This window comes from Loa loa (genome assembly GCF_000183805.2).
Source record: "Loa loa unplaced genomic scaffold supercont3.84, whole genome shotgun sequence".
Classification (NCBI taxonomy): domain Eukaryota; kingdom Metazoa; phylum Nematoda; class Chromadorea; order Rhabditida; family Onchocercidae; genus Loa; species Loa loa.
Window position 1 is genome coordinate 138,785 of NW_018108264.1, and position 22,313 is coordinate 161,097.

Below are 22,313 nucleotides of genomic sequence, written 5' to 3' on the forward strand. Positions count from 1 at the left end.
ATATATATATATATATATATATATATATATATATATATATATATATATATATATATATATATATATATATATATATATATATATATATATATATATATATATATATATATATATATATATATATATATATATATATATATATGTGCTTAACATCGTATCTCACTTACCTCAGAAATAGGAAGATTTGGTATATGTAAAATAGGATATTTACTTTTTATTTTGTCTACTATATGTCTATATGCTTTTGTAAATTAATTTGAGATCTTTTTTTCTTTTCAAATATCAGTTTTGTATTCAGTCATTTTGGTTTTTTCTCGCTGCTATTGCTCTTATTCATACCTTGCTATGGTTTGGCCGTTCATATATCATCACTTCTCAAACAGTTGAAATTTATCTCATTTCTGCTGTTACGTATTATCCAAACAGACAATAAATTTTAGGATGTTGTTTCTCTTACGGATCATGCCGTTTTAAGCGATTTCGCAAACTTTTGAATTCTCGAATAATTTTCAAAATTTAAAAAGCTATAAAGGTATGGCAAATACCAAGTGAGACGGAGGGCAGAGGAACGAGGCTAGACGATGATTGAGGAGGAATAAGCGTATGACAATGGAGTAATGTCCAACTAATGGATAAGACTTGGATAAAGATTAGGTGGTATTCCGGAAGTTGATCTGTGATTAAAAGGATTCCATGTTGCTGAGCGATATGTGATTTTTACAGCGCCATGGATGATGATATAGCTGAATCATGTGGTTGCATGACAGCCGATTGGCTAAGTGAACAACTGGCGGATTTTATGTACACATTTGAAAATGATTCTGATGGAGAATTTGTTGCCAAAGGTTCATTTATTTTTTAGCATTTTGCCGGTGACGTATGTGGGATATATCGAAGTGACAGCCAGTCTCTAATGTTGATAATGTATAAATTTGAACTGAAACATTCTCTGTCTCATCGAAAGTTTATTAGTTACCTAGATGACCATATTACAATAGGGAATAAGGCAGTAAGAATTGAATTTTGCAAAGACGTACCTAAACTGAAACCTAATTCTTTTCATATTTTTGTTGAGATTATTGTTTTTATTTGAAGCAAATGATCTCTCCAAACAATACTGCAAAAGTGGTGAAGATTTTGTTAGTGAATTGATCGCATTTGTAACGAATCAAAAGCAGACGCATGTGAATCTTTCAATGTTGGATAGTTTCGAACAGATGGTAATTACTATAAAGTTTATTGTTATATTAAATGTTATATTATGTTGTATTAAACATAATAATAGTATATGCTTGATGAATTTTTGATAGGTATAATGGATTTTAAGAGATAAAAAGTAGATGATGGCTTTTAATGAAAGCAAAAGTTTTCGTGCGGAACTTTTGAAGTAATTCGCTTTATCCTTGCTGTTGAGAATTTCAAAAATTTTATAATTTAACTTTCATTTTTATATTCATTTAGGTTCTTCATAGAGCTGTCCAAAATTACAAGGATGAATCGTTCAATACCTCTTACACGAAGTAATTTTTATTCATCATTTTTTAATGGTAGCTTTATTTCCTGGTAAGGTGTATAAGAAAGGAAATGACAAACGATGTGCTGCCGTACACTTCTCTGTGCATCGTAGTAATTTATTCCGGCCAGTGAAATATCATCTATTTATGGTAAAGCAGTTTCTGATAGATTCAGTACTATTCGATTGATTTTTATTTTATGTAATTTCAGAATTGCATTTAACGAACGCAATAAGAATTCATGGCTTGATGACAGTAGCACAGTTGACGATACGACTGTAGATTTTTCAGACGAAAATTTCACTTTGCCTGAGAAATATTTGGCTTTTACACCAATCAAGTTGGGGCATTATTCTCATAATTCATTTCTTGGTTGAAATCGTCCGTTAATTGGATTGTTATAAGCAATATTTAGTGAATTTAAGACTAACATTTATTTCGACTAATTGTTCATTTCAGGAAATCCATATCTGATGCCGTATATCAGAATCGGAAAGATTCGGGCAAAATTATTGTAAAATTCACAGGGAAAAATTTCACTGCAAAAGGAAGTGATGGAGTCAAATACGACAATGTATGTAAAGTCGTTGTGGAAAGGCTATACGCTGATGATTACAAAAATTTGTTACAATATGGTGCTGAAAAAGATTTGGAGCAAATTGAAGGTGAAGCGAGGAAATTCTTTGATCATTTCATAATGTGGGATTATCTACGTAAGCCGATATGTAGGAATATTAGTATGTAAACATTCACTTTCGATGCATAACTTTATTTCTACTTCATTTTAAGAATTGTAACTGAAGGCTTAATTCTCAGAATTCATAATAAGTCATAATTCGAATGGAATTAACTTTATTATTTTGTTAGATTATAAAAATTTGTTGCTAAATTTTAAGTAACAGGATTCAAAACTATTATCGAAAGTAAATATAGTCTAACCTAAACTGACCTACAGATTTAAAATTTTCGTGAAATTCCGAAAATACTGATAGCTTAATTATTATGTTGTAACAAATGAAGTGAAATGTTTCGTTTATTTTACTTTGGGGGAAAGAACTCATAATGTTTTGAGGTTTTTGCTGATGGTACATCTGATTAGCTTTTGAATATGTTGGTCTCATTTAAGCACTTGTTTCACGAGTTCGAAGTTTGTGCGATATAATCAAGGACGAAAACGAAACACTGGCTGACGATGAACAAACAGATTCATTATCATTTGTATGTCCTTTTCTTCTCGAAACTGAATTGTTTTGAAATAAACATGAAATTATAGATTTGCTTTGTCATTTCTATTTAAGCGAATTTCAGATTTCTTTTTATTTATCATGTTTTTTTAATATGAAGAATTCTCAATAAAGGAGTCTAATTTAAGTGTAGCGCATTTTTCGTATGTATAAAAATTTTTGTGGAAGAACACCGAAGAAATTTGTTTGCAGATACGAAACGTATATTCGGGGTTCATCGTGAATAATACAGAAGATCCACTAGATGCCTCAAATTGTTCTTTGCAATGCGTTGATCAAAGTGCTGCTGTTATAAACCTCGATTTAAGCAATCTTAAAACCTATTCATTGTTCCCTGGGAAGGTAACTCTTGATTTATTTTATTCAGCCTACATTTACAACACATTTTCAGCGGAAAGGAAGTTTGACAATAACTAGGTACATAGCCAAACGTGTATTCTTCTATGATACCTGAATTAGACTGGATTCGAGTTAAATTCATTTCATTGCATTATCAGCTCTCCATACTATTTTCTGTTTAATAGTTTGGTGTTATTATAGATTGTTGCATTTCGTGGAGCTTTTGCTGGTGATATATTTGTCCCGGATGAAATCTTTGAGCCTAAGGAACCTTCAGCTGCGCCTTTTAATAAACAAGCAGAGATTGGTAAGATCTTGCTGGTCTATGTTGTTAGAAAGATTTTGTGGAGGTAATTAGTAATTATTTGCTTCATTGAACTAAGGTATTGAATATGTGGAATCGACTTACGCAAAGTTATTGCATTTTGGAATATAATTACGGGTGACCAGTTCCGACGTACTTTCAATAATAGACATTTAATAAAAATGTATAGCAGAAAAGATGTAAATTAGAAATGAGTGTTATGGTTTTTTTTTCCAGATCTGCTTCATGTTTGGTGTGCTTGTGGTCCGTTTTCTTCTTCTAAAACTCTCTCTTATGAACAGCTCTGCGATCTAATCGAATTAGTGAGGAAGGAGCGACCTAATATTCTAATTTTGGTACATATTAGGCTTTTCTGTTATTTGAATAATGCTGTGCTGTTTTGAGAATTGTAAAACATCAGATTGGTCCGTTCATTGATCGAACAAGTCCAGTGGTGAAGTCACCCCAATGCTGTTACACCTACGACGATGTTATGGAAATGCTTCTTACAAAAATTGGTGAAGCCTTATTAGGGTTCGTTATTTACGAAAGCACGAGTTGTCATATAACTGAAAGAACTGGTCTAACTGATCTGTAACTGAAGCACTTCTATTTAAATAAGATTATCTTGCTTACAAGTTACAAGAAGTGAGAAACGTTACGCTTGTAAGAATTGGAATGTGGAAATGATTATATTTTTCTGTTTGTAACGAAACTATAGGTTGAATTATATAAGAAATAAAGAAATAGAAAATGATTTTTTGCATTCAAAAAATCATTTTCTATTTCTTTGAAATTTTCTTATTTCTTAGAGAGAAGGAAATGTTTTAAATAAAGCTTTTTATCCTGTGGAAGTGTTAATCAAACGTGAAATTTCTTTTTGGAATCCAAACACTGGAATCGATTATTTATATTTCCAGGACTGATGTTCAAGTATTAATAGTTCCAAATGGAAAAAAGATGCCGCACTGCGACCATCTTTCCCTACTCCACCGTTCCGTTCATTTAAACAGCGAAAACAGCAGTTAGGCAAGGTTATCTCTTTAGTCCATCAAGCAGTTTCTTTGACCACTTTCATATTTTGCTTGAAGCGTTTGAGATTCAAAGTTCCCTCATTCATTATTCTTTAGCATGCATCAATGGTCTTTAGTGTCATTTGCGATTTTTTCCTAAATATATTATTACTTTACAGAACATAGTACTTCTACCGGATCCTGCCATCGTTCGGATTGCTGGTATTGAATTTGCTATAACAGCATCGGAAATCATCCAGCATTTAGGGAGAGATGAAATAGGCCACTTCGATAGTCATGAAGATCAGGACCGAATATCTCGACTTGTCCGAGATTTGTTCAGGTAATGATGCTTGGCTACATTTGTAAGGTAAAATTAATTTATGCTATCAGTAAAAAGCTAGCTATAGGTTGTAAAATTTTCTCATAGTAGAATAAGGTAGTCGAACTCCTTATTTATAAGATATTATAGCTTTTCTTATAAATCCAAGAATGATGCCAAACATTGATTAAGAGAATAATTCCACGATGCTAGCTTTCATCCCCACTTCACATTTCTTTCGTCCCGTTTCACTTCTAAGACACTGATCTTTGGCGAATAAGTTGAACCTCATAATGGGATACTCATTATATGAATAATGCATTTAAATTTGAATATTTATTGCTTTTTCCGAAATTGCTGAATATCTCCCGATATTTATTTCTATCTGTAATTGAAAACAAATCTTTACATGTATATTCAAGCTGAATAATCTTGCAGACAGCGTTCTTTGTACCCGTTATATCCTGCAGCCGAAGATGTTACCTATCGACTCCGTGAAGCTGTCGAGCGCACATCACTCTCTGTAATACCTCATATTATCATTTTGCCATCAATACTCGCGCCTACCGTAAAGGTACTTTCTTAACAGCTTCAGATATATTAATCTAAATTAGTTGCTTTGGATAGCTGTAATTCGCCGTACTTCCGTGTTAAATGGTGAATAAGTTTCTCTCAATGGATTCATGATACAGGTAGTCGCCAATTCAGTATTTGTGAATACCAATGCATTAGTACGTGGAAGCAGTGGTACATTCATGAAATTGAAAGTTGATCTCAGAGAAATTGATGGAAGGAAAGAGAATTCGCTTATATCAGTTGCTGATTTTTGCGAAGTACAGATTGTACGCTTGTAACATATACCGCTGAATACGTATGAAATCTTTGCCACGTTTTATTTTTTACCATACTTTGCCAGATATCATGAATAAATGAATTTAAAATTAAGTGAAGAGTACTGCAAGATTCGCGATGCATGCTGATGACTCCTTCACTGACCATTAAAACCGTTACTTGCGAACAGGAATTCCTTTTGCTAATGAACACAGCTATGCCCAGCAGATAATGCCAGTTTTGCAATGTTTTACGAAATACAATGATTTTGCAATGCCACTGTTTTTCAAAATATAATGATTTTGCCGAGTCTACTAGTGTCATATTTATTATGTACCAAACAAAATTACCTAGCAATTAAGAACAGAGGTAATGAACCTCACATTTCGAAAGAGTCTTACTGGACTTCAATTAAAGCTTATCAATAGGAACTATTCTAAAACGATGACAGATATTTTGTCCAAATAGATATGATTTTAATATGAAACGAATATTTAAGCATATAATTTGACAAACGAAATTATCTTGAAATCACAGCATGAATTTCAAATAAACATCCAGGGCATTCAGTATCTTTATTTACGTTACTCTTCGTGATAAATCAAGAAACCTGAGCATAAATTACAAGCATATATCAGTAAGACTAATTTAGCACCCAACAACTTTTATCTGCTTTTATCACCGCTACTACGAGACCGATGCCTTCGTTTCTTCTTTTTTTTTCTCCTTGAGACTTTTCGCTCAGACGAACTAGAACTTTCTCGAGATCTGGAATTCAATTTTGAAGTTAGTTGTAGTCAGTCATATGTCTCCATAAGTTAATGACACCAACCATCGTTTTATGGAAATTATGCTTTTCGATGCGTAAACATTATTTACATGCCGCATTGAGAATCAAGATTACGTACATTTGTAAAAATAAAGTTTGAAAGTGAAATGTGTAAATAATCACTCCCAATAATACCTAATATACCAAACCTCCTGTGACGTTTGCCCGATTTGCTGCAATGTTCATCTAATAATCGACTTTCATCGTTTTTTCCTTCTCGCTTTTTTTTCCTTTTTATGATGACGGCTTTTTGAATGTTTGGAACTTTTCCTGCAACTTTACTTTTCAGAATAGCCAATAAATGCACAGAATGATGAGAGCCGGATGAAAAAAAGTTTTTTCTTAACGCCCCTACACTAATTTTAATTTTAACTATGTAAGACATACAAGAAACCATATGCTTCAAGTTTACTTCCGCAAAGCTATCATTATATTTTAAGAGACGCTATACAAAATCGTAATTTTGAAAATGAATTAACATTTCTAGGTATAATAATAGTGAAATGGTAGCAATGGAAAAAATTATTAATGTACCGTTAGGAAGTGTAATAGAAATATGAATGTGTGAAAAACTCCAAATCGAAGTAAATATAATGATAGTTTGAAGTTATTAATTCACTTTTCTTTAAATGTTTCGCTGATCATTTTATCAATTCGTGAATTAATTAGCTGATCAATCGCGGAGGTTGAAAAGATCATTTCCACATCACTTACATCACCTTTGCTTTTCGATTTTGGGGTTATCGACGAAGTTGACTGAAAATACATTTTTCCACATTGATTTTCGAGGTACAACTTCAAGAAATGTTCGAGGAAACTTACTAAAACTTCTATCACCAAAAAAAGTTTAGAAAGAACTTACACGCGTTTCTTCGTATTTTTTTAGAAGCTCGCTTTCCCGTTTCAGTTGTTCCTCATTTTGAGCTCTCAATTTTGCAGCCCGTTTCTCGTTCAGAATCTTCTCCATAAAAAGGCGAGCCTTAAAAGAAATCAAATGCATTCCAGGTGTAACAAAATTCATCACTCGAATTTACTCAATTATTTTCGAAAGAAAATATAAAGAAGTTAAATGACCAGGGAATTACTTTTAACTTTCGTTCTGACTGAAGTTCAACTGAACCTTCCACTGCAAGCTGCCCGGAGGACAGAGGAACTGGAGCAACTGGAGGTGGCGGTATTGTCAAGCCTGGTGGAGGGATCTGTAAACAAGTACCAAGTTTTAAAAACTTGTATCTCATAATAGGATATGAGTCAGCTTCCCAAAACATTTCACTCAGTCTAACAAATATAAAAATTTTGTATTCATCTGGAAACATTTTAGTAAAATCAATAAATTTATCAATTAAAATACTTTTTAAAAAGATTAAAATTTCTTTTTAAACTTTGAAAAATCTAGAAATCTATGAAAAAATTTGATCCTAAAATTTTGAAAAAAATCTTAAAAAACTGAAAAGTTTTCGAAAATTTTAAAAATCGTTTAAAATTTCCTTAAGATTTTTTAATGAAATTTTAAAATTTACGTTACTAAGAACACCCGGAGGAACATCAACCGCTTCTGTTCCACCATTCTCATCATCATATGCTCCAAGTTTAACAGCACTGCAAGCAGATCAATATTAGACTATTCGGAATTTCCAGAAACAGCACAAGATCATCAACATAGAAACAACATAGGGTCAATATTTTACAATTCTGGAATATCAACGTTCTATATCACTTTCGGTTAAATGTTATATTTCCAAAAGAGAACTCTATTAAATAAAGCCTTTGCTATTAGAAGATAGCCCTCATCTCTCATAATCATAATCCTGCTCTCCAACCATAAGCTTTCCAATTTTTGAACTCTTTTCGCTCGCAGTAATGCCAGCAAAGAATTCTTCAACTGTTCCGCAAATGTCCGGGTCGGATAAAGTCATATTCCTTTTTCATCATTGGGCTACTTCATGTAGATACGAACTACAATCCTCAAGATGAAAATGATGCGTTCGTTGTCAACAGGCTACCGTGTTCGCAATAAAAGAATGATTCCCTTTTAAATATGCTAACATTTCCTTATTTCTGAGTAAAATTACTTACCTTGCTATTTTCGGAACTTTTCTGTCATCTGCTTTTTGAATGTTTAAAGAGAAAGATATTGGACCCGTTGCTGCTTTTTTCACTGATAAGTTTGAATTTCCTTCTCGCTCCTCAGTATTATCCAGAAGTGTCGGCAATGATTGCACTTTATTTAACTATAATAAATACTGCATGGTGTACAGGAAGAAAATTTTCGAAGCAACTGAATGTGTAGCAGTTTAGAAATTACTCCGAAGCAAATAAAGAACATGAGTCTTTATGTGCTTAGTGCTCTTATTTTTCTTTTTTTAAAAAAGAAAAACAGAATATTGGTTTTCGTTCCATCTCCTAACAATTAACAAGATTGTAGCAAGCAGCAATGTTGTTTGCAGGATGACAGTAACTATATCAATTATAGATGAATCAGGGAATCAGGAAACAAATACTGATATAACAGGAAAATTTAACGCCAATTAAATAATCATAACTAATAAGTTGGCTAAGGGTAACGAAAAAACTCCTAACCTGAACATCAAAGTCGATCACTCCAACTTCAGCAACATTTTGCACAGCTGGTTCAGGTGTACGTGGTGGATCATGGAAACCTCGACGGCGCATTTTTCGGTTCATGAAAGGTGGTGGTGGGGGAGGTGCTTGCAATAAATCAGAAAATGATTTGTTTGGTTGTTCAGGAATGTCGCTGTCAATTTTAGAGAACTGTTCCGCATCACATTTTCCTAAATTAAAATTTTTTATTATAAAGGCAAACGGCTATCAGTGATTTTAATTCCTGCGAAAAATCGCCAAAAACAAATTTCGCACATTGCTTACCCGAAACATCCACCTCCTGCTTCGCTGTATTACACTCTTCTGCTTCTGCATCTCCCGTCACCTAGAATTTAAATTTCAAATTAATTTTATGTTCCAGAAGGTCGCTTTGCAATATTTTAAAAAATTAAGTCCGGAATATCAATAAGAAACGAAAACAGTGGAATAATATTGTTGTTTATTACTATGAAGTATGCCTTACCTTTTGAGAGTGCATGTAAGAAGTATGGACCTTCTGGTAATATCGAATACGTGAATGATAATAGCCATAATAAGGACCGTCAGCACATAAAAATCCGATGTTAAGGTCATGCCGCCCTGGAAAACATTCAGTGGTTGGTTTGGAAAATTCCTTCTCGAAATTTGTAAAGTGAAGTACTTAAGAGTCACAGTAAAATTTGTTACCTAGCAAAATTTGTTCGGCTTGGATTCCATATCTAGCAACATATTCTGCAGCGCTATTAACGGTAGGCATAATATCAGGTGGAGGCGGTATCACATTTGGCTGTTCATTGCTTGGTGGTGGTTCTCCGTAGAAACTCAGATACCACTCATAGTAATCGCCTTTTTCCAAGTCTTTTGTTTTTTCCGTAGTTCTACAAAATTGCAGAACTCCAGTAAAAAAAGAATTCATTTTGTTGGCGTACGAGAATATTTGATAGCAATTTTGCACACAGTCGAGATGGTGTCGAATAAAATTTCTTCAGTTAGTTCTGATTTTTAGTTGGAAAAAACAATAACTTACTCATCCTTGCTTTCAGCAGCCTGTACTGCTCTTGTCTGTGTGACAACTAAATCAGAAAGATTCTTGAAGAGCGAAGAATACATGTCGTCAGCCTGAAACAAATAACTACACACTGGAAATAATGAATATGCACGATTCTTGCATTTAAGATTTTGGAAAATAAGTTTTTGTCTCAACTAGACAAAAAATTTAAACAGCCTCACGGATAAAATAAACATATTTAATAACCTTTCCCAATTTGTAGTCAGTTTTAACTTGCAGTTGTTTCTTATTAGCGACATCATTTTCTTCCTTCGTCTTCGGACCAATTACTGGAGAACTACTTCCAGAATCAGTTTTCCGTGCTCCCCCCATCAACAAAGGATGGAGATAATTTCCACTGGCATCAGATTCCGAATCGCTATCAGAACTAGAACCTAAAAAAAATCAGATGAATCATCGCAGATGAATTTAAAAAAAACTAACATCAAACTAAGATCGTGGGAAAATAGGAAAAAGTAGACATTAATATCCCAGTTACGAAAATTTGTTGAATGAACCTCGAACTAATTTTTGAATAAGATAAAACTTACCAACATCTACGTCCTCTTTCTGTTTCTGTTGCTCCTCTAACAATCGTTTTTCTTCTTCCAAGCGTTTTAATTTTTTCAATTTCGGACGACGCATTGGAACATGCGGTTTTGGTGCATACTTCTTTTCTCGTATCAGCTTTGAGATATATTTATAATAAGCATTCAAAGGATGATCAAATTCCAGAAAACCAAACTAAAAAAGTAATCCTTCAACAGACATTAGAGCAACCTATCCAACTATATATATTTCAAACCAACAAATGAACAGATGCAATGATGAGGACCTGATCTTGATTCCCACGCTGTTTTGCTTTGATGACGATTTCCATTTGCGGACCTTGGGCAACGACAAATGTCGCTGTACGCTCTATCACAGCATTTTGTTTCATTGTATCTGGCTAAATGAGAAAGGAAATAAACACCAATTTATTACTATTCCTGTAATGCAATTAAATGCAATTACAAGGAACAAAAATTTGAAAATCATTCTCATATTCTTATTTACTTGAATAATTTCTCTTAGAAAAACGAAGATATCAATTCATTATGTCCGACAAGATATACCAAATTCATGCCGAACGGAAGTTTGATATTTTCTGGAGGTTGGAATAGTTCGTCAATTTCTTCTTCACTACTACTGCTACTTGCTTGTTTACAATTTTCATCATAATTAAATGCAATTTCGGCACGCTTTCGCTTTTCCTCCTCTTCTTCTGCAAACAAAAGAGGATCACAAAAACATCTATTACAATTTATTCATTGATAAAGCAAAAACCAATTTTGTAAAAAATAAAGTACAACATTTGAAACATTCACCCAGTCGTAGTCAATTCTAGTAACAATTCATTGACATTCCTTTGTATATATACTAACAATTTTTAGCCTTTTTTTTTAAGAACAACAGCTACCTTATAATGAACTTATACGGCAATTTGCTTCCATAGTTAGTTAAACTTCATAACCTTACGTTCAAGTCTTTTCATATCTTCGTGCATGTCTTTATATCGCTCCTCTTCGCACATTTCCTCTTCGAGCAATTCTGCAGGACAGTCATATCCAATCCCAGTCTGACTATTGCTTTCTCCAGTAATACATGCAATATCCAACGCCTCTGTACTTGAAAGATGTAAGCGACAGTCATACCTGGAAATGACGGTTACATGACAGTGTAAAATGATGGATGAATACAATATGAAGACATAGAAACTAAGTTTCAAGTGGAATTTCAAAGTTTATGAACTTAGTTCCTATATCTTCCACGGCATTTCTTCTCGAAGCCAAGCCAAACTAGGCTTCTCCCAACAACAAAAATATTCATCTCACAATTATAGTGCACTTACGAAAAGTACATACCACCATCCTGCCCAAACTATTGGGCGTGTGTAACACTCCATCCATATCTGAAATGTTGACAAAAAACATTATTCGACACTTACCAATTAAAATTTCTTGATAAAGAAAGAAAAGCAGTTAAGTTACTACAAGATGGCAATCGCTTACCTTCGCTTGATATTTCAAATTACTGTTGCTCTGGCACTTTTTTTTCGCATTATTCCTTCCAAAATTTATTCATCCGTCCGATTTTTTAAATGCTTTACTGGATGATTGAATTTTTCAAATAATTTGTAAAGTTAAGAAGAAAGGGAACCCCATCTATGGAAATATCCTTCCTTCAGAGGATACCATTCATAGTGGGATGCCTTTTTTTTCGAAAAGTTCATTCCTATTCTGTGCCCAAAAAAGAAACGAAAAATAAGAGACAAAAGTAATACTGATTAGGTGCTAAGATTCTAAATGTAATATAGACCATTATCGGATAGATTGGATTTCACAGAATATATAAGTAGACTTCTCAGTTTTCGCGATGAATTATGGTGAGAGGAATACTCTTTGACAAAGATTTAATTCTTTGTAGACTACTTCCCAATACTCGAAAAGGAATGTTGATGAAAATTCTTTTTTAAATATAAAATAGCAATTTGCTAAACAGGTACACTCATCAGGATCATTCGTCTCCATTTAATTTAGAGCGTTTCTCGATGGTATTCTGATTTGATACACAGAACTATAGGAAGAAAAGCAAGACGATAGCAGTTCTTGTACTTCTTCATTAAACGATCCTATTAATTGAGTATCAGTGATTCGAACTACCCGACCCATGACAGCAATTTTAATGGAAAAACAAGATTATTTTAAAAAATCAAATGAAACCTACCAATAGTATTGCTGAATTTATACCACCACTTTTGAGCTGCCGTACATTACACATCTTCAGCAATCTGTTTCGAAAGAAGTACGCAACAAAAATTCAATCACTGAGTTAACGCCTTCCACTAACTCACCTATCAATCAGTAACTGTGAATCTGCCGGATGTGCTATCAGATGTCGTTCTTCTGCAACCCACTCTGCGCGATCATCGTTTGCATATATTCGTGATGCATAGCCAAACACAAGCAATTTATCCTAGGACAATGCAAATCATTTAGTTCTAAGCAAAATTTTCATACCATATGAAAACTTTACTTAGGTAATACTTGGAAATAACAAAACTGTTCCTTGAACCTAAGAATGATATTGTCTTCGGAAAGCTCAAAGAAAGGCAATGTCTTTCCCATTCTTAAGTCCCATTCCAGGTTTGCGACCTAAATACTGATAGAGTAAAACAAACTTTGAACTTCCAATATAGTAATACTTTTTCTTTCTTTTTACCCTTCATTCTTGGTATCTAACCCTTTCCCGGAGGATCGTCCTGGTAGCTATCTCTTCATTTGTTTGAAAAAAACCTACTCCCAAATACTACATCAACATCCTAGCTGTAAGATTTCAAAAGTCCATTCAAAGCAATTGGTGGGTGGTGAAAATTAAGAATTTAACGTGAATAACGTATGAATTTGCGACGCTTTCCACACCCATTTAATTCTGAAGAACACATTTTTATCCACATTTCCTAAATCATCTTAAAAGTTTGAATAGTGAGGATGGGAAAGACTGAAAATTTTGTTTGAACTGAAACTATCTCAACAAAAACGAAACATATGAAGAAATTCATAACAAGAAAAGTTTAGAGGACAAAAAACTATCCAGACAAAAACCTTACCTGTGTGTCATCTGGCCCTCGCCGTTTGGCACCGCGACACAGCCTTATATTTTCTGCACTCATACTATAAGTCATCAAACTGAGATGGTTAAGCAACCGTGTAGAATGAGATGCTATGAATCATTTCTGTGGCCAGTTCTATAATTAACAAAATAGAAGTTTCGAAAAATAACATGCGTAAGCATAAATAGGAGCATACGACAAACAAGCGCCTACCGCATACCGCTCCTTCCCTATTTTTATTTGCATACATGTACAAGGCTATGAGTATGTGAAAGTTTTCGACTTATAAAAATAAAAATATATGGAACTGAAGGGAACAGTTATTCAAATAGCCGACCAGAAATACTGAACAATCGAAGAATTCGTTTAGCTACAAAAGCTTTTAAACTCATTCATTCAAAGCCGATTTAATTTGATGCCATAAAAAAACACTGTCAGTATATGACTGGTAAGTGAAATATTTGAAATATCAGCATTTGCTTAGATCAAAACGGCACAGGCTATGGGGATGCAAGCGCATATCATATGTATTTTATCAATATCATAAAAAAAAAGTAAACAGCTCATTTACAAGGACTCCACCGAAATGTTCATGGTACTCGAAAACTACTGGACATTCAACGCAGTTTTTCACTTAATGGTTTCATAAAATCAAAGCGGAAATGAAAATCATAACAAGTGGTACAATACTATTTGAAACTACAGAACAGAAAATGCAAAACCAATGATGCTACAATGGTAATTATTTCAATTAAATCCACTGAATTTGATGTAGAGATATTCCATACCATAAAGTTCGAAATTAAAAAGAAAGTAAATAATTTGAAATCCCAGAAGAAATCACCCTGAAGAAACATGACATCTGAACTTTAGAAGCAAATGCCGTCAGGATACAATATTCATGATAGTTCGATCAAAATTACAGCGAGATCAACAACTTCACAAATATTTTTCTTCGAAAAGCACCAAATTCCACCTGATTCTCAAACAAAATCACTGTCGGCTAAGCTATCCAATATCCTCAAACATCGATCTTGTTCTAGAAAAAAAGAATCTAAATTACTTCTTATGCCAAAGAAAAACATTATCTATAAATCTGCCAACATTTAATTTATAGTATTAAGGTAAACAAATAGATTAACCTTCTTCAGAAGCGCAACCGATGCATTCTTTAGGATCATGTGAATGTTCAACGTCCAAAGCCTTCTGAACCTGGTCCTCTGAAAAGTCTGTTTTCTGTGTTGTCGGTGAAATTGCATGTTCATTAGTCGACTCTATCAGCCTCGTGAAAGTATTATTTGTTTGCAGAGCTGAGCAATATCCATCATCATAACCTTGCTTATAGGCTTTCTGAAAAACACTTCCACTCACTGAAAAAATTTCTTGTTGAGGAATTTCTTTAGATGGGAACAAAATCTCGAGTAACAAAAACTGAGTATTTGAAGCAAGAAGTGAGGAAAATGGATGACAAGATGAGGACAAATGATTATATTATCACTATGAAAGTGACATACTGAAGTATACATGGCTAAATCAGTCGCATACTGTCTTGCATACTGCTTTACCGCTTCTTCTAACGAATTTATTGTTTGTACGAGCCTGCAATGTAATTTGAAGAATCAGTTATTCATCCACTATCTCAAAAAATTTCAAAACAACTTGAGAGGATGTTAATAAATTGATGATAACTTACAATTAATGAAAAATAATGATCAATTCTCACCTGCAAACATCCCATGCATGCTCGTTCTGCATTTTAATGATTTCTGCGTACAAATTCTCTTCGATTTTGCTCGCCTTTGTGGCAGACCACAAGTCATTTAATTTGAGGCTTGTAGATGCTTCATTTCTGCACCTCGTTTCATAATCCTGTTAAATAGCAATCCACAGCTGTTTAAAGAGAATGAAAATTATAACAATCAAAATTGTAACAGCTCGAAACAAACGCGGTCGAATATATGAATTACCTTGCTTAATAGTTCCAGCGCTCTAATGTTATCATTTTTAGATGCACAAATAGAAGTGACTGAATCACTGTATTCACCAGGCAGTATAATTTTTGCTGACGTACATATGCGTTGTAAAAAGCTCTTCGGTTTAATAGACGCATTGTTTATAGATTCTGTTAGACTGGTAGACGAAACATCGACCTGCAAATAAGTACACAAACAAAACTAAAGCAAATCCTATATGATACAACTGAAAAATTTCAGAAATTGAAAAACTTTTACACCTGTCTTAATTCCCGAGAATCGTCCAAAATTAGACCACTCTTTGAGTAGTTATGAGAAGCAGATGAATCCTGAGGAGAAAACCATTTTTCAGCATCATCAAGCATATTACAATCCGAATCATTTAGCGATGGAAAAAATGAATCCTCTGTTGAGACACCTTGATTTGCATAATGAGCCCTACAGTAGTAATAAACTGGCAGAGAACAAATGAAACGAAAAAAAATTCAAATCGACGCTTTTAGCAAAATAAGATCTGACAGCACTCAATGTATTATAGAAAACAATAAGTATTGAAATACCCATTGATGAGATCCATAAATACTCGAGAGTACAGTTTGGTCCAGTTTCCTTTTCTATCACCCAATGCATTCCCATTAGCAACAAGCCATTTGCGAATACAGTCAACAATCCGCAAATCAGGAATTTCACCACGCAATCTAGACGCTTCCAAAGCTGCTATTATTAATCCATTCTCAGAGCACAGCTGACTTGAACGACTAATCCTTAAAAGAACGATGCCAGAAATACTATACCTGTCGTTTCCTTAGTGCAGTGTATCTCGCGGTCGTGATACGACAATTTATTGGATAAAGTAAGAAAAGCCTACTTGAGAATCCTCAAAACTATTCCTCCTAATTTATGCATTGGTCAAGCCATAGGTGGCTGCTGATCTTTTTGGCTTTACTCGATCAAACAATAGCGATTAAGCGTCAACGGTATTCTCGATTTCTACTCACAATTTATTTAAAGCTCACACAAATATCCAATTAGTAGTGTTTCAGTATTACTACATTGTCACTGGTTAGTCAGGTCAGATTTCGTGAAGGCAAAATAAAATAATGAGGTGCTTCCACTGGTAAAATATATATCAGAATGAAACACTAAAAATTTCTTACCGTCCTTCCTTATTAATGAAAGACACCAGTAGGTTCCAGAAATTCAGCACCATATAACTAGGTTGTGTAAATGCTAAAGGTGGCAAAATACCCGAACTGGGAGTACCATATTTTTGTACATGACATGTGCACAGCTCTGACCATTTTGCTGCTCCTAACAGCAGCACCTAAATGACAAATGCATTTCATTATGCAGTAAATTACTGTCATAACTTCAAAAACATTTGATTCATCTGGAATAAAGGTTCATGAAACATACTTTTGCATCAATCCTGCTAAGTGATGACAATGTAAATGATTGAAGATCATCATCAGATGTCTCGGCGGGTATATTTTTCAGGAAAAGATCCAAAAAACAAGCTGAAACTGATGAGCATTAATAATTTCATGACTCACAGATCAATTAATTGATATGAAGTTTCTCACTCCACAGCAGTTACAATGACATAAATAAAGAGGACGTAAATATCAGGTATTAGAAGAATAATCCTACGATCAGATGATATATTCACTTACCGTTTTCACGCATATCACTATTGTAAGCTAACAACCATAACAGGTTAATCAGAAAATCGTTTTTATCCGCCAAAATAATCAATCCTGAAAGATTACAGAACTGAATAACCAAGTAACTTTTCATTAAAAATGAATATTTCTAAGAACTAGTGCGAACTAAGCGATAGAACCATCAATAACGCCAAGTACGTAGAAGGGAAAATGAGGGTAAACCAAAATAAATGACTTGAACAAACAAGACATCCGAGTTTTGGATATATATCAAATTAAGAGTATACGAGAACGAAAAGACTTCAAAATAATTATCTGAAAGGATGCATCAAGAATACCAAATAAAATCCTACAAAATTCAAACTGTAAGAAAAAAAGAATCACTACAGAACAATGAAAGCAATCCTTACTGCTGATTTTGTTCTGTTCTATACCATGCGTTTCATGAGTGTTTGGTATCGAATTTATTGAAACCATGAATGATTTAGAACGCGATGCAGCAACACCGTTACATGCAGCATACAAACGTTCTCCAACCTATAGTGCAGCAACATTGCTTCTCACAGCACACTGATTTCAGCTTCACAATATATACATTCTTATTTTAGTTGCTTGGAACAATCTTTGAACCAATATTATTCTAGAAAAAACTCATACCTTTATTTCAAATAATGATTTCTTTCAATATTCTGATTACAGTAAGCTACAAAATTTCATAAGATCACCAATTAATAATTCTGTGAAATACCGAATGAATAAGATACCATTTGTGTCGTGCAGTTGGATAATTTGACCGTATTAAAATGTTGAAGAAATGTATGCAGTACGAACGTCTCAAGCACAAAGATAGCAGCAAGCAGAGGTGATACAGGTGATGCTTTGTAAAAAATATCATATGCGATCGCGTAACTGGCACATGCCAATTCCTCGTACACCTTACTTCCTTTTTCCTGAAACAAAAAACTTGAAAGGAGAAAGTAAAAAGTGAAAAATAAAGTAATAAAAAATAAAGTAACCCATTGTAAAGTATGATCATTTCTTTGAATTTCCAATTTAGCTACATGCGCTTCACTTTAAATACAATTCAAAGCAGTGCAAGGAAAGAAAGAAAAGTAAGAACTGATCAAATAATATTAACTGTATTGTGAAGGAGAAGAAACGTATCGCCAATGTTGCGGAACAATATGCCTTTAGCAAACGACTGAAAGTGGTCCAGAGACGGAGTGCGGGGAAGTTCCATTACTTCCCTAATTAAGGCGTCCAACCTGCAATGAAGCAGTAAGGCACGAAATACATTTCCTTTAATTCTGTCCTTTTCGTTTCCGCGATACTACTATGTTATTTTGGAGTTTTGACGCAGGTACAGTAAGACTACAGCATACCAAATTCTTATTGAGATAGCGAACAACGTATGGACTTACTCAAGTATATGACTGAAGATTTTGGTAGTATGCAAAGTCCCGACATCGAACGAAAGCTTTAACAAATGCTTGACTCGTCCATTCAGTACCAACACTAAAGTTTTGAAACGCCCTTCATTTTCTTGTAAATCCTGTCCCTGGAAATAAAAGAAAAGTGGCAAATTCCAATAAAATTCTGACAATAAGTTTTGTCCACAATAAATACCGCAAGATGTTATAAATCTAGCTCTGAATCGAGCACTAACCACAAGCTTCCACTGTACTTTTTTTTATATTTCAAGATCTAACGGTACATGAAAGCATTGGTTTTGCAAAATGTCCATACTTCACGATATTTACTCCACCTTCAGAAAGAATTACCTTCAATATCAAGTACGCTCTATTTAGCCAAACCGTATCGTTAAATAATGGACTCAGAATTTTTGTCGTTTCTTGTTCCATTTCCTGCATCAGCTTCACGTCGCGTTTATACTGACTCTAAAATTTCAAACGATCTTTATTATTCTCGCTATATTAGTGCATGCAGTCCTGGCAAAAAGATCAAATCTACATTTAATAAAAAGTCGTAATTTCTGATTTGATTCCTATCATTTTTATTGTTCCTCTACATGCTCCACCAATTATTCATTAATATCATCATCTCTATTCAATCTATCAAGTTTACTAGTAACTTTCATAGAAAGAAACTTACAGTTTTGGAAGTCGTAGACTTTTTCGATGGTTGAAGCATTGCATTAACCTAGAATAATTCCTATTAATAAGACGATCATTACAACTTGACAAATATAGCATACAATTTGAATAATCAACATAGCACTAGCTACGACTCATCAGCACTACGACTACAACCAATATAAAGCCAGAATTATCGACGAACGTTATTAAATGTCAAGCATATGTAACTTACTTTCTAAGCAAATTCATAAGGCAGCACTAGATACATGTGTCATATTTCGTTATTATGTGCTATCATGCACCCAACTAAAACTAAACTAAATGCAAATAAAAAAAAATAAAACTAAAAATTTGGAAAAAATTGATTTCGAAACAAAATTAGAACTGTAGTGTATTTGGAATAACATTAGCATAGTTGATAATTTTGGTCGTAAACAGGGAAATGGAAAAAACAATAAGAATGTGCAAATACGCCGAAGTGAGTGCAACTTTTTAACCTTACGTTAGAATAATTTCAAAGACATGGTGGAAGAATGGTACATTACTAAAACATTTATCAGCCTCTACACAGGTTTCCCAACCAGAAATCAAAGTGACAAACCCCGATTACACTCACCGTTTCTCACCAATTGTTCACACCATTTGTAGTTATGTCTTATGCTTCGGTTAAGAGGTACAACTATGCTAGAGCCACAGTGAAAATAGTTGTCTCATGGAATTTTCTAATGAAATTTCAAAATGAAATTCAAATTTTGCGCCTCGCGATTACACTTTCTACCTCATTTTTTAAGTCAATGTGTTTTCAAGTATGTTAAAACGTGATTAGGACAACGTGAGATGTATGGTGAAAATTTTTTTCAGCTGCCTTAACCATAATATAAAAATTAAAGAAAAATTTTGTTAACTGAAACAGAACGAAAATTATATTTACCAAATCAGAAAGAATTCGTTTCTGATTTGCAACCTTGATCTCATTGTGAAAGCATACACTGATAAAAAACCTTGCAAGCAATTGGCGTGTGTCATGTGTGGAGATTAACGGGACATTTATTAACATGTATAGGAAATATATCTATGTGTTAGTAATCTGTGCAATGCAATACTTCTAAGCTGATGATGAATGGATTTCTTTATTACTTTCAGCAAAATTTAAAAATTAGTCCAGTTACTATATGTGAATTTCGTTACGTTACTGCCGGTAATTAATTAATTTCAAAATTAATTTTTAAAAAACTCATAATTATAATAAGTATCGTTTGATGTTTGTTTTATTCTCAGCAAGCTGGAAACTAATCTTTGAAGGAGTTTTCGAAAAAGCCATTTTTTTGATTTGCGTCGCTTCCAGAAATGGGATGATAAAAATTTGTTAAAAAATTTGTTCGTTGGCTACTTAGTAAGTCACAGAAATGTCTGATTTACTATATCTGATAATGCTGGTATTGCTAATTGAAAAACTCAAATTCAAAAACCGAAGGAATTTCAATGTAAACAAAAAGTGTATTATTCTAAAATTCATCAATATTTCAAGTTTCAAGTACTAATTGATTTATATGACAAATAAAGATGAAAGATCATTTTAAGTCATTTCATATGAATTTTAGTTTAATTGAGATCATAGTCTGATCACCCAATGTGTTCAAGATCAAGATCGATCACCGAGATTGTATTTAGCCTCATCGTATCTTGATGGTCGACTCACCAACTGACCGTTCAGAAAATAATCCATAGGTGTCGGCAAATATTCACTTGCTATTTCATCCTCATTCATCCCTTGGCTCGTTTTTGTCTGGTCCTTCACGTTTCTCTCATTCTACGTGTAATTTATAAACCAAACGTGTTTTAAAAATTAGTGTTTAACTTAAAGCGTAAGCTTTATTGCAATTACAATATAGTATATAATGCTGAAATGTATAGAATTAGTTTATGAATAAATTTTCAAGTTTTCCAAAAAGTTGTAGGTTTCAAACTTTCGATACGCAATGCGTAAACGTATCTTGCCAAGGTAATGCTATTTACGTAACATTCAAGCAGTCAATTTTATCTTTTAATCTATCTCTATTCTCGTCTGTTATTAATTAACTAATTAATTATCCACTTTACCATTTCATCTTCAGTGATTCCTTCTTTTCCAGTCACCTTTTTTTGGCTAACAGAATTGATCTCTATCTCGGATTGTTTAACATCTGGTATTTGCAGTTGTTGACATTTGGTTGGAATTGTTGAAATTGAAGTTTGCATAGAAGTTGATTTCACCGGTGCTTCTTTTTGTGGTTTCTGAACCACTTGCTCTGTTGATGTAGTTGTCGTCCGCCTTTCCTTCTTTGCCTTCTTCATTTCTACAGAATGGAAATGTTAGTTATTTCAATCCCAAATATTGCTACCTGTTAATGCTAATAAAACATTAGTAGAGAATTCCTTAATTCAAGAAATAATCAAAATTTTTTTCCGATTTTTTTTATTTTCAAAGACTTTATTTTTCCTTCAATGATAATTGATAACGTTTTTAGTTGTTATCAAATCACGATAAAAGTGCAAACTATTCGTAATTTCTAAATGTTATCACTTAATCGTCAGAGTAAATAAATTTCATCAAAGTAAACGTTTTTACATAATTTACAGTAATACATTTTGATAGACTGTTATTGTATTAGGTACCAGTAATAAAAATGCAGAGGAAATATTATATGAGAAATTTAATTTAAAAATTGATCCTTAAATTTGGAAAGAAATTAATTACCATATAAATTCCTTTCTGGTGATAAATCATCTGAATCTGAAATGAAAATAGAAATTGATAAATTTCATTTCAAACCAATCATGCTGTTTGGCAAAGCAAACTCACTCCAACGAAATACACAAAGTCGTTTGAAAAATTTAATTAAA

General features: G+C 33.3%; 4 protein-coding genes across 5 annotated transcripts; 1 reads left to right on the plus strand and 3 right to left on the minus strand.

Moving 5' to 3' along the window:
• Positions 1-727: 727 nt before the first annotated feature.
• On the plus strand, positions 728-5,590 carry LOAG_01850 (DNA polymerase alpha subunit B family protein; the record flags this gene model as incomplete). Its single annotated transcript, XM_020445866.1, has 14 exons — positions 728-845; positions 1,096-1,220; positions 1,462-1,520; positions 1,726-1,854; positions 1,974-2,179; positions 2,641-2,732; positions 2,951-3,100; positions 3,299-3,404; positions 3,639-3,757; positions 3,823-3,935; positions 4,336-4,435; positions 4,594-4,757; positions 5,175-5,310; positions 5,429-5,590. The coding sequence occupies 14 exons, from the start codon at positions 728-730 to the stop codon at positions 5,588-5,590; spliced, it is 1,779 nt and encodes a 592-aa protein (XP_020303723.1).
• A 482-nt stretch (positions 5,591-6,072) lies between these two features.
• On the minus strand, positions 6,073-13,840 carry LOAG_01851. Of its 2 annotated transcripts, XM_020445867.1 has the most exons (19): positions 13,695-13,840; positions 12,812-13,060; positions 11,564-11,996; positions 11,161-11,309; positions 10,881-10,994; positions 10,597-10,789; positions 10,253-10,440; positions 10,025-10,116; positions 9,685-9,875; positions 9,482-9,597; positions 9,283-9,343; positions 8,977-9,188; positions 8,473-8,627; positions 7,917-7,995; positions 7,482-7,595; positions 7,259-7,375; positions 7,016-7,152; positions 6,546-6,666; positions 6,073-6,335 (listed from the first exon to the last, which is right to left on the minus strand). In XM_020445867.1, exons 3-18 carry the CDS (start codon positions 11,616-11,618, stop codon positions 6,597-6,599), a joined length of 2,043 nt encoding a protein of 680 aa, XP_020303724.1. In that variant the 5' UTR covers positions 11,619-11,996; positions 12,812-13,060; positions 13,695-13,840; the 3' UTR covers positions 6,073-6,335; positions 6,546-6,596. The 2 variants fall into 2 exon arrangements, with proteins under 2 accessions (XP_020303724.1, XP_020306203.1); XM_020445868.1 differs by lacking the exons at positions 12,812-13,060; positions 13,695-13,840 and having other exon boundaries at positions 11,564-12,342.
• A 372-nt stretch (positions 13,841-14,212) lies between these two features.
• Positions 14,213-19,500, minus strand: LOAG_01852 (hypothetical protein). The gene is made up of 16 exons (XM_003137390.2): positions 19,447-19,500; positions 19,116-19,232; positions 18,756-18,892; positions 18,473-18,599; positions 18,099-18,284; positions 17,745-17,871; positions 17,344-17,427; positions 17,087-17,187; positions 16,828-16,994; positions 16,231-16,434; positions 15,931-16,108; positions 15,665-15,847; positions 15,421-15,566; positions 15,212-15,296; positions 14,840-15,047; positions 14,213-14,736 (listed from the first exon to the last, which is right to left on the minus strand). Exons 1-16 carry the CDS (start codon positions 19,483-19,485, stop codon positions 14,681-14,683), a joined length of 2,145 nt encoding a protein of 714 aa, XP_003137438.1. The 5' UTR covers positions 19,486-19,500; the 3' UTR covers positions 14,213-14,680.
• A 1,572-nt stretch (positions 19,501-21,072) lies between these two features.
• LOAG_01853 (hypothetical protein) lies at positions 21,073-21,764 on the minus strand (the record flags this gene model as incomplete). The annotated part of the gene is made up of 2 exons (XM_003137391.1): positions 21,073-21,240; positions 21,531-21,764. 2 exons carry the CDS (start codon positions 21,762-21,764, stop codon positions 21,073-21,075), a joined length of 402 nt encoding a protein of 133 aa, XP_003137439.1.
• Positions 21,765-22,313: the final 549 nt, after the last annotated feature.